The following is a 12,349-nucleotide window of genomic DNA, read 5'->3' as shown; positions in this document are numbered from 1 at the left end:
GTGATTAGATTCAGATGGAGGGTGTACTATTTTTATTAGCTGTCTTCCTCTGCTTTTGTTTGAAATGCTGAATGCATGTTAAATGTTTGGCAGGGGTCAAGTGCTATACTAAAGAGCTAAACACACTTACATTGTCTGGTTTTAAAAGCGGAAGTGCTTGCTAAGAAATTCTGTACAGGATTGTTTTTCCTGCGTAAGTATACATTGCTGTGTATATGAAGTATACAATTTCTCTGTTACATAGGTAGGATTGCTTATTCCTGTGTCTTTGAAACAGGATGTATGTCTCAGATATACAAGCAACTTCCGAATGCAGCCTAAAGTGGTGCTGAGTCAGAGCCATATCAGAATAAAAGTACAAACCCAAGCATGTTTTGCTTTCAGCGTTATCAGTATTTTTAAATGTATGAAACATGTGATTCCCAAGATTTCACTGAAATCTTGTTAATTACTGGTACTTTTTGAACTTATAACTCCTTTTAGGGTGCTGGGAACATTTGAACAATACCAAGTAGTGTGGGTAAATTTTTCACTGAATAGCAGAATTTCATTCATTTCTTTACCAAATCAATTGAGTGCTCCCCTAACAGCCTCTCCCGAAATCCCAGGATCTAATTTCAGAAACTTCATGTGGGGGCTTCGTCCCTACCAGAGAGATAGAGAGAGAGAGAAGGAAAGAATGGTGGGAGAAAAAGCAGGAGAAAAGAGGTCAGACATCCTCGGTGTGTCCGAGTGGATGTAGGGTCGGAGAGGGTCGAAGGAGAGGGACGATGGGGTCAGAGGTCAGGTGCTCCTGCTGGGTAATGTTTTGTGGGTGGAAGAATAGTAGCGTTGTGAAAGAAAACAGAATGGTTGCAGGGGGGTTGTTTTCTGAGAGACTCCAGGCACTGAGGTGCAGGGAGTTGGAGGTCATTTGCTGAGTGTGTGTGTCTTTCAAACATCTACACACTGTGCAAAATTCTTATTGGTTAAAAACTGGGGCAGGTAATTAAGGTAGTACCCCTCCCCTCTCTATTGCAAGTGCCACACCCCCAGTTTCAATAGATGGATCAGAGAATGACGAGAAGTTCTCACTACCAGACTCCACCAATATGGAGCACCATGTGTACCATGTGCACATCATGCAAATGTAGACAGAAAAAAACAGTCTCTGCTTTTTTTCCCTTTATAAAGCACATGTAAAACAATACATCTTGGCAAATTTGCTGTACTTAATTTAAACTTAACAAATACTCAGAAAAGGATAACCCCCAAACAGGTTACATATCAAAACCTACTCAGAGATGATTGTTTCTATAAAAGCTCTTAAACATGCGTGTTTCTGAGATACTATAACCTTTTACAAGCTGTGAATGACTCTTCTATCAACCATCCACTATTTAGAGTGTTTACCCATGGGTGGTACATTTACAAGAGCAGATGTTTGTATTTGAGTGAGTGAGGTAAATAAAGAGGCATGATCTTCAGGATGTGTGTGTGTGTGTGTGTGTGTGTGTGTGTGTGTGTGTGTTTGTGTGTGTGTGTGTGTGTGAGAGAGAGAGAGAGAGAGAGTGAGAGACAGAGATGGAGGATGAAAAACTGATGTGAGGTTTTCATTAGCTAAATGAGAGTGAAGCAGGGAAACATGTGCACAGGGGACATGTTTGCCTCACTGCAATACTGCTTAGACACTTAAGATGGATATATATGTTGGTGTTACCAGATGTGTCTCCTTGTCCTTTTCCAATTCCAGGAGAACGACACTTGCATGTTTAAATTACAGCATGCATCAGCCTTTTTTTTTTTTTTTTTTTTTTTTAGTTCAGAGCAAATCATCAAATGGCCTGCCAGTGTGCTCTGGCTTTTCTGTCAATCATACACACATCCATACCCCTTGTCTGGAATCACTGTTATCCTATGATACCCACATTTCAGATCCAGTAGCAGTCGGGAGGTGATATGATGCAGCATCTGGGTTGGAAGTGATTGGAGACACACTCTCTGATTTATAACGGTGAGGTGAGTGTGACAGGCTGGAGGTGATGGCCCCATTGCAAATCATATTAAGTGAGCAAGATGGTGGCTGGCTTGATCTTTGCATTTGACAGACAGATGTTCTCCAGACGTCCAGACATTACTGTCCAGATTAATGGAAAAAGAATAAGGAGAAAAAAATCTCTCTGATCATTAAACTCTGTGTCTGTGTCATGAGTTTCACATGTTCTCTCTGTGTGCAGGTGGCTTTCCTCTGGGATCTCTGGTTTCTTCCCATTTCCCAAAAATAAGTCAGTTGGTGGATTGGCTATGCTAAATTGCTTCTAAGTGTAAAAAGATAAAGTTGTTATTGAAGATGAATGAATGAATACCTTCTCTAATAGCCTCTGTTGGCTTGCTGCAGTAAGATTTTTCCCAACTGACACCCCCCCCCCCCCCCCCCCATTATTTTCCCAAAATATATTCTTACAATTTACCATTTTGTTGGAGTTATTGGAGGTTATTTATCAGGGTGTCCTTAATTATATAATTGACCGCTCACCCCCTACATGATTGAACTCACAGTCACCCATCATGGAGCTGCATGCACTAGTAGGCATTCTTTGTCTGTATATGGCATAAATTATGCTTGGTGCCTGTGAAAACTCATACAATTAAAATGGAAGTTTCACTGCTGGCTATAGCATTTTGTGGTACTTTGGTTGTCAGGCAAGAAATATGTGGATACTTTTACATTTAAATGGGTGAATACAGCTGATGAACTAGTTTCAAACTCTATACTCTACTATTAATGAACATGGATCCCCTTGGTCTAATTCTGAAGATAACTAATGGCTAGAACTTGGGGATCTTGGCACTACTGATACCTCCTGCAAATTGAATTTGTGTGGAGACAGTTCATAATCTAGACGTAGACATAGGAATTAGAGCATTCTTGCACAGGCTCTAGTAATGTTTGCTTTCAAAACTGTAGTTTACATGGATGCACACTTGCCTGCACACTCACACTGAACTGGAGGCCGTTGCTCACGAGGAATGGGTTAAGATTCCTCAGGAACGCTGCCAGAAGCTGGTCTCTGGCTATGCATCTCATTTGCAGCAAGTCATAACAGCAAAAGGGTGCTCTACTAAGTACTAAAGATGCTTGCCATGAAGGGGTTGAATAATTTTGAAACTGGAGAAGTCATTATAAATTGCATTTTCACTTGAATTTGGGGAAACAATTTTAAGCATTCATTATTTTTGAACTATTTCAATTGCTTTTGTTTGATTTGTTCATTGCAAACAGCTGAAAGTCTGTAAATTTTGACAATAAACCTGATTTGCCGTGGGGGTTGAATAATTTTGATTGCAACTGTACATAACTGAAAATTATATTAGGTCCCATCCTGATAGATTGCAGTGTTAGTTAGCATAAGTGCAGACCATTAGTCTTACTGGGATTTTAGTCAGACCATTACAGGGCTCTGTGACCAGACACTAGTCCCCTTGTAGATGTCTGGGGGCCATGTGCCTTAGCCCTCCCCACTAGTTCAGTTTCTTACTGGGGTGAGGGGATACTTTGTGTGGATAGTGGAACTGAATGGGTCTTAGCACCATTCCCAGGGGCTTAGTGTCTCAGCGTGGAGCTGTGTATATGGCGTATACATGCTGCTTGGCCACACGGGCTCGTGTGAACCCTAGTTCGGGGGTTTGGCTTTGTGGAACCCGTAGGGTCTCTTGAAAGGCTGGCAGTATTCTGAAATGAATTGAGCATGGTGGAAGCACTTCTACATGAGGTTATACACCAGGGGTTGGCCAAGTTACGAGCTCACCCTTAAGCTGCGTTATTCTACAATAACATCCAAATAGGAAGAATGCCTGCATTGTCTTAGTTACTGGAAACAATTAAAGGAGGATGCCAGCTGCACCGTTTTGTTTATATGATGATGTATATTTATGAGGATAAACAAGTCCACAATCTAATAATGGAGCATGGTATGTTTGTGTGGTTAAAATTATAATTAAAAACTCTTGTTTGGGATTTATGTAAGCTGTCATGAGAATTGCACTGAATGCCCTTCGTTGATTCTGAGACTGTAAATTTTTTTCTGCCCAGGATTCCTTGCCTACTTTCAGAGTCCAGCCTGTTGTGTTCTTGTGAATGAGGGAACACAAGCGGTTTGTTTTTCAGGGGCCCCTGATGCAGGACAAATTGAGATGTATTCTCTCTTGACTTTCTCCTTTTTTCCGTTTTTATCTTCTGTGCTTAGCAACCATGACATGTGTGCAAAATACACACTAATCAGAACACAGCAGAAAATATATACAGTAGCTTTTGAAAGTCCACTACCAAGGGTTTATATCTATCTGTTTCTATCTATTTCTCACACAAAAAATATTATCAGTAGTGGGCTATGTTGTGTGCATTATTGTGTATCAAAAGTGCAGCCTGGGTAATTTTTGAGTATTTTTGAATACAAGCTAAAATAAAATCACTTACTCTGTGTGGGGTTAGGATCCTGCTGCATGCACTTATATGTGAGAGAATGTGATTTAAAAAAAAAAAAAAAATCAACATTAATTCAAAGTTTATAGTAGAGCCTAAGTATATAAGCCCTGTTGAGCTGTTTGCACAGGGATTTTAAGTTAGAGAGTACCTCAAATCCCCAGAATTCCTGCATGTACAGCATGATGTCAGTCTCTAAAGATGAGTGTTTCCATACCAACTGTGTAAACTTCCCTGCTAGGTGGGTCTGGGAAGGCAGCTCTAGTGACCGCCTTGCTTTTAAGTAGAAATATGAAATTTGTTCCAGACTTGGCCTCTAAGAGGGGAATTCACTTTTGGCTCAACAATATACACAACCCATGCCTGCCTTTCTCTATGGGACATACACAAGTTCCCCTTGGTTATTTATGTTTACACTGAGGTAACCGAATCCCATAATGCATCTTTGTTGAAATCAGACATAGTATGAAAACTGAACTCGGGCTAGTGTCTGGTGACTGTCACTGATGGAGGTTATGAATGTGCAGTGGGCTAAGCGGAGACATAATGGAGGACGGATGGCTGTAGAAATGCCACCTGACACATCCAGTATTTATTTTTTAACACAACACAGTTCTGTGATTACACACTGCACTGCTGGTACTCAACTCTTATTTATGCTCCCATCATGCATTTTATTACCTGCAAATATTCTCAATGAATGTTCTCCATTCTCAATGCTCTCCCGCACATCGACAAGTGACAGGCAGAGATTCATGGAATGTCCAGCAGTGTAATCAGTAAAATTGATTCTGCATCTCCAGCCTTCGGCTTAGTGGAGCTGCATTAATTCCTTTAGGCTGATGATATCAGGCTCATCAGATTAGAATAGGGTTGGGCCTGGGGACTCAGTGAAAGGGAGTGACTAATGCCACAGGGCTGTCAAAGTCACATACAATGCTGTATTCAGGTGAGGAGTGGAGATGGCTATCTCTGTCTCTCTCTCTCTCTCTCTCTCTCTCTCTCTCGTTTACACTCTGATTCTTTCACACAGATTACTAGTTGCATGAAAATTGTAAGTCACTTTACATGTTCATCAATGCTTCTCAGGACTGAGCATTAAAATACACCCATGCAATAGCGTTTGCTGTGTTTACCGTATAGTTTATTGTACAGTTTATTATATGTATTAATTGTATGTGTAGGACCCTCATTCTAGGGGGAATATATTTTGTTTCTAACATTACACCTGTCTATAATGACAGTGAAGCCTACTGGCCTTGACTTGAATTAATGTCCAAAAACTTTAGACTAGATTGTATGTAAAATAGTAAGCTACTATAGGTATTGATTCTAGTGCGCCATTGATAGTACACTACTTAGTAGTAGCGTATTATTTAAGATGATGACGATGATGATGTTGAATTATTTCCCTGATGATGGATCTTCTGGTTTGCATTTTTTTTTTTTAATTCAGTGCCACCTGCACTGAATGTATGTTCAGCCATATATTGGGATCTGCTGCACCAGCAATAATTTTTTACTGATATAGAAAAGATCCACTCTATGAATGTAGTTAATGATAAAATGTCTCACCAACCTTACTTATTTACAGCACACAAGGAGTAAATGAAATATAATGCAAATGTGGAATAGAAATATTCTATCTATTCTACAAAATACAATTTTTCATACAGCATTACTATAAAAAACAAAAAACAAAACAAAGCATCTTTCACATTTGAACAAGGAAAACTTTAAATTATAATCAATATTCAGTTCAACCACCTCAATATTTAGTCTAGACCTATGTACATAAGCCAGGATTGTGAGATAAAGACATGCAAACCAACCAACCAAACATTCAACCAACCATTTAAAATAAAAAATCACCAAGGTGCTCTGAAAAATGGTGATTCATGTCAATACTGCACACAGAACAAAAGGTCTGATAATGGGTGTACACAAAATACATTTTATTGAACAGGAATAATAATAATTTTAAAAAAAGTTAAAAATGACCGAAATTGTATTTTATTTGCATGAATTGAGCTATGAATAGTTATCTCATAACATTCTAGTTTCTTGTTCTCTTCAGTTTCGGCTATACTTGGCTTCGGTCATTAATCGCCCAGTTGCATCTGTCTCAACTTTGTTTTTGTGTTTAGTTCCACAAAATCTAGGACAAGGAACCTGGGGAACCAGCAGATATGAAACAGATGTACTGTTATCAAAGATACTAATAAACAACACATTCCAACTTTTTGTTTCCTTTTTTAATCTTATGAGTTTGGAAATAGATCATGTTTTTCATAGTAATTAATATTTTCTGTGTTCCTTGTCCTAGATAAAGAGTCTACCTCAGTTTGTGCTGCTAGTGTTGTAGTTCCTGTTTTTGTTTTGTTTTGTTTTCCCCCCTGCAAGTTCTGTTTATAGAGTCCTCTGATAGTGACCCCAGCCTGCCCATTTTTGGATTGGCAAATAACTTGGACAGTGGAGAATGTCTGGGTCTGTCAGTGGGTCCTTAGAGTTTAGGGGATTATGTCATAGGTTTAATTATATGAACGGTACTGTTGGACCTTTGTGCTGGGAATGCAGTGCTAGTGTGTATGAGGGTACCTGTGGAATGAGGTCATACTCTACCATGAGAACCAGACCCTGAGATTTCCTGTTCAACAAAGCCATGTCTTGGACTGTTAACCTGCAGGTGTACTTACAATGGGCTGTACAGTAATGTTACACACACACACACACACACACACACACACACACACACACACACACACACACACACAAAGAATTAGGTTCTGTTGAAGTGCTTTAGGCCTATATGTGAGCAGATCATTAGCTACAGTGAAGAGTCAGGTCTCCTTGAGTCTGTCTCAGAAAACCCCTGGCCTTTTCCATGCAGTTGCCCAGGCGGTCTGGTTCCAGGCAAACATGTTGCAACCCTGTCTAGCATGCCGTCTATAGCCCTTGCCTACAGGAATTATGAGGAAATTTAAAAACACTCCTGATTTATATATGTTCTCAAAAAGGAGATATGACAATGGCAATGAGGAGGTGAATGCCTGTTATGCTCATAGTGATGATTATAATGATGTTGGAAATCTGGATGTCCAGCAAAGTAACTATACTCTGATTCAGAGCTAGGCCTCCTATTTTTCAAACAGTCATTTCTAGACATTTCCTATTCATCTGATTGTTCTCTCCGATGTTCTCAGGCTTGAGATCATCTCTTTCGCTCTTCGTTTTCTTATTACTGTTTTTTGTTCTCTGTGCAAGCCAGTAGTGTAGTTTTGGAGCCTGGGCAGACATTTTCTACACGAGGCCAAACTCAAAATGGAAAACATCTGAGCAAATACTCTGAGGAAGTGGTGTCACCATGTCTGAGTCACCATAGACCATGGTCAGGGGGAGTCATAGGATGAATTGAACACAAAGGGGGGAAATATAATTTCTCATTTCCTCAATGCTAAGACCAACCAGAAAACATGACCAAATCCAGATAAGGCAAAGCAGCTGAAATGTCTCTGTATGACAGAAGATTCGTTCATACAGGCTTGGTACTGTATATGATATCAGATCAAAATCTACTTCCATGACTTACATATCACACCTGGGGTTACCCATGTTCTGTTCAAAGCTATCTTGCTTTTGGGTGGCTTTTCCTTCCTGCTTTTGCTCTGGCTGAAGGTCTTGCTGATGTGACTGCAGATTTAGTTTATATCCAGTTAGACACAGTCCAGCTTTTTTTTTTTTAGTTCAGTTCTGTCACCAAGCTTTCGAACTGTCTTTGTAAATGATATAAAGCTACTAGCTTATCAGAGACAGGCAAAATCTCCATCTTCATGCTTACAAAGGACAAAACAGGTGTTGAGAAAGTCTGAACCTGTAAAGTGTACCTGTTAAGTGTACCATGGTTAATTAATTCTAGTTCATTGTGCAAAAAAAACATATATTGTTGCAAGTGCTATTTTGCAGCTGGCAGGCAGTTTATGTAGGTCAAACCCAATATGTTCAGTTAAAACAAAGTCCTAGTCATGGTAGCCTTTTTTCTTTATCACCACTACAACTACTTGTTATAATTATTCTCAAAGGAAAATACAGGTGTTGAGAAGGTCTGAACCTGTAAAGTGTTCTTGGGATAGTTAATGGTTCCAACACTCTGTACAAACCTCCCAACTAACAATTTTCAGAATGTAATAGTTCTAGGAACTTTTGATTTAAAAAAAGCATTCAAACCTTCTGGGTTACCATTAACATTTCCATTACGGTTGGATCAGTATACCATGCTCATTTACTAATACTTGTACTCATAAAAAATGCTCAGATACCAACATCTGATACCAGGTGTTTTTATGTGATGTAAGATAACATAAAACTCAACATCAGGAGTTCCCTGCTAGCAGTAATATATATTGTTTAAATATATATTATTTCAAATATTTAATTACTTTACATATAGCTGTACAAAAGTGCTTTGACAAAGTGAAACAAAACCAATTCTGGTGTGGATTGACTGATGTCTTGATGCAACACATATAAATAGGTTATTCATTTCAATATTGGTCTCGGTATTGGTGAGTACCAAAATACACATAAAGTACTAGTACTATGTCAGAAAAAATGGTAATAGTGCATCCCTGGTTTCTATATGATTAGTTATTTTTTTCATCTGAACAAAAAATTATGGTTGTTCTTTCTTGGACTAGCTTTAAGACAGCAATTGTTAAGAACAGTTTACAATCCATCATTGAATGGTTTCATATAAGAAACATCTGGATTATGCATGTAACCCTGTTCACTGAAAAGGGAACGAGATGTTGCATGAGCTTTATGCTGTGGGAAGCGCCCTCACACGTGACTGTTATCTGACATCTGTGTAAAATCACGCCTATTTATAGGCCTGCTGTGGTCAGGTGTCACTGTCACAGAGGCTCCATCAATAGGGGTGTGGCTGGCCGCAATGGTGGCCATGTAGACCCTGTCTGTAGAAGGAGCCAACCCTGCAGAGATATTTTCCTGTAAGAACTCCAGGACTGTAGCCATTGTGCAGTTTACTGGGTCTCACTGACGTTTCTGGCATTTAACATGGCCTCTTCAACCTCAGTTGAGAAGCCAGAATCTGTGAGCCTCAGGGGCCAGACTCACAGTTTCCATAGTTCCAGCTGAGGGTGATGTCTCAAGCCATAAGGTTAGTTTAATAGTCCTTGTGAATGGGAATCTCCCAGGGAGTGCCTTCCAGCAGAGATGGTGTACAGAAAGGTGTACAGACATGACCTTGGCAACGTGTGTCCCATGGTGTCCAACCCTGACCCTATACTTAAATGACCCTGACCCTAAAAATTTAAATAAACTTTATATCCAGATGTCTATAAATCTGCTTTCTAATAATGTCCATTGTTAAATGCACTATACAAATAAAATTGAATTGAATTGAAAAGCCTACAACTACCAAGCTGCTATAGTTAACCTTTTGTGCAAGCCCTTAGTCACTTTGGATAAAAATGCCACAAAATGAGTAAATCTAAATAACACTGTGAAGCACTTCTTAGAACGTGCTTAATGCTTTCCAAATGTTTTAATAACAACCTACTAGAATGTTACTAGAACAACATAGCTGCTTAATGATTGTCCAATTGGACTATCTGACATTATAAATCCCTTTTAACAACTAGGTAGCTTATCCACTGTGACAAAGTTTCAGGAATCTGAGGTGGTAAGTCAGTGAGTATATAATGACTCTGATTAGTTGACATAATGACATCTAAATTGCTAATATGGTATCAGATTAATATGGTACCATAGCTATATGATAGTGCTCCACTTTAACATTTTCAAGACTAAGCATGCCTGACATGCTAATTCTCTCAGAGCTGTCACATGGTATTTTGGTGCATGAGATGGAAATAACTGGCTCTGGCTAAGTAGGTTCCAGGAATTTTGCTTCAGCCATGTTGAATAATGAAAGGGAAATCATTCATGCTTATTACCTCATGTTGGGTACTTGCTTGTTTTTTTTTCCTTCATGTATTGTATTTATACCGCATAAGTTGCTTTAAATCTTCTTTTTTTTTTTGTAGCCGGAGGATTTTGAGGCCGTTCACTCGCACACGTTCCGGGTGAAGACGTTTAAGAAGAGCAAGCACTGTGGCGTATGCAAGCAGACACTCAACAAGGAGGGACTCATCTGCAGAGGTCAGTCCTGGATGAGGGTGTGGGTGAGGGGTCATCAGAATCGCTGAGCTCCTGATGAGTGGTAATAGAAGGTCAAGAGTTACTGGGTTGGTGCAGAGATGAGAGCAATGGAGCAATTATGCTGGCTTCTAGCACTGCTGGAAGGCCTGCAGATCAGATTTGATCATTAACCTGATTAAATCCGAGGAGGAGAGTGTGGTCTTAAGATTTTATGGAAGGACACTGTCCATCTGAGTTGAGACAGTGGACAGAATACAGCAAGGGAATTGCTGCGACACAAGGTTCCTATTAGCAGAAAAAAAAAGATTTTTTTTTTCCTCTCCTATTTTTAATAACCAGGGCTACTCAGCTTAACCTTGTCCTTCTCAACAAATATATACCCTAAGAATGAAAAGAAATGCTTATAGTATGTATTATAGACACCACAAGTGCTGTTTGGTACATATTATACATATTCTAAAGCAACTGCCTTTGCTTACATATTCCACCATATAAATTATAGCTGGACAGTCATAAGCTTGTGGTTTGGGGCTATTTGACTTTGAGCTCTGAAATGTGAAAATTGAACGTTATTGCAAAATGGTGATTTTAATACATTTCATCTGCGCCACCAGAGTCTCCTGGGATAGAGCTCCAGTGGAAACTGAAAGCACATTTAGTGATCACGAGGCATAAATAAAAATAAAAGCTTCTATGTGACAAATATATTCTGTGAGAGTATATATCACTGACAACAAGGCAGTCCATCATCATTAGTACATTAGAAATAGGAACAGCTAAAATTGTGGACTTTTGCCTGCCATTCTGGGAACATTTTGAGTAAAAGAAGTCAATTATTTTATATTAAAAACATATTTCTTATTATGACTAAATAAAGTGACCATTTTTTCAATGACTGCAGTTTGTTGGAAGTAGGGAAAACATATATGCAAAGAAAAAGAAGACGAGAAAAACCACTGTCTTAGATTAATGAGCTCTGAGATTCAGAGACAGCCTTTATAAACCAAACGCTTAAAGGTCGCTGTATTTCATAACACTGCATGGTCAAACCTTAAAATTCTCTAGAGGTGTGTCCCAGTTAAGCACTATTCTGACATTAACTTAAGTCACATTGAAACCACTTCATGACCTTGATTTAGTATATCATGCCTACATTAGCACACATTTAAGTATGTTGGAAATTCAGTTAAAAATAAACTAAAATTTTGTACCCTGTCTCTTTTACACTAAAACACCTTCTTAATGTAGATACTTTCTGCTGCTGTTGGTACAAAATATTTGACAAGCTGACAAAATATTAGATTAACTGGCAAAATATGTCTAGTTCATTGTGGGAAAACAAAAAAGAATGTGCTGTAGAAAGGGCGATTTTTTTTGACTGAAACTCTATTTACGTTGGTGAAATGGTATGTTGTTTATTTAAGACAAACTCCTATCTGTGATAACTTATGCATATGTACATACAAATTGTTTTTCCAATCACACATAGACACCTATACATACGTCCACTGTCTGAACAGGTCAAGTTGGATGGTTAAAAGCATGAGGGCAAACACACATACACATAGTGAGGTCCAGTCTTTGGAAATGTCTGGAGGGCCTGATACTGTACAGTATGTCTGTTGTGTGTGTTTGGCCTGGTACTGAAAGAAAGAAAGGAGATAGTGAGAGAGAGAGAGAGAGAGAGAGAGAGAGAGAGAGAGAGAG

At 39.0% G+C, this 12,349-nt stretch overlaps 1 protein-coding gene across 4 annotated transcripts in view; it reads left to right on the top strand.

Annotated features, from left to right (window-relative positions):
* The window catches only part of tns1b (tensin 1b), a 192,986-nt gene that overhangs the window by 37,732 nt on the left and 142,905 nt on the right, over positions 1-12,349 (top strand). For 3 of the 4 annotated variants that reach the window (XM_047155880.2, XM_047155873.2, XM_047155874.2), the window contains exon 2: positions 10,528-10,642. The exons of the other annotated variant lie outside the window; for it this stretch is intronic. In XM_047155880.2, the coding sequence (XP_047011836.1) occupies positions 10,528-10,642 (115 nt within the window). The remainder of the gene's footprint in view (positions 1-10,527; positions 10,643-12,349) is intronic. 4 annotated transcript variants of the gene reach the window in all.

This window comes from Ictalurus punctatus, chromosome 6 (genome assembly GCF_001660625.3).
Source record: "Ictalurus punctatus breed USDA103 chromosome 6, Coco_2.0, whole genome shotgun sequence".
In the NCBI taxonomy this organism is placed as follows: Eukaryota; Metazoa; Chordata; class Actinopteri; order Siluriformes; family Ictaluridae; genus Ictalurus; species Ictalurus punctatus.
The sequence above is the reverse complement of the archived record's forward strand: the minus strand, read 5'-3'. Positions and strand labels throughout refer to the sequence as shown.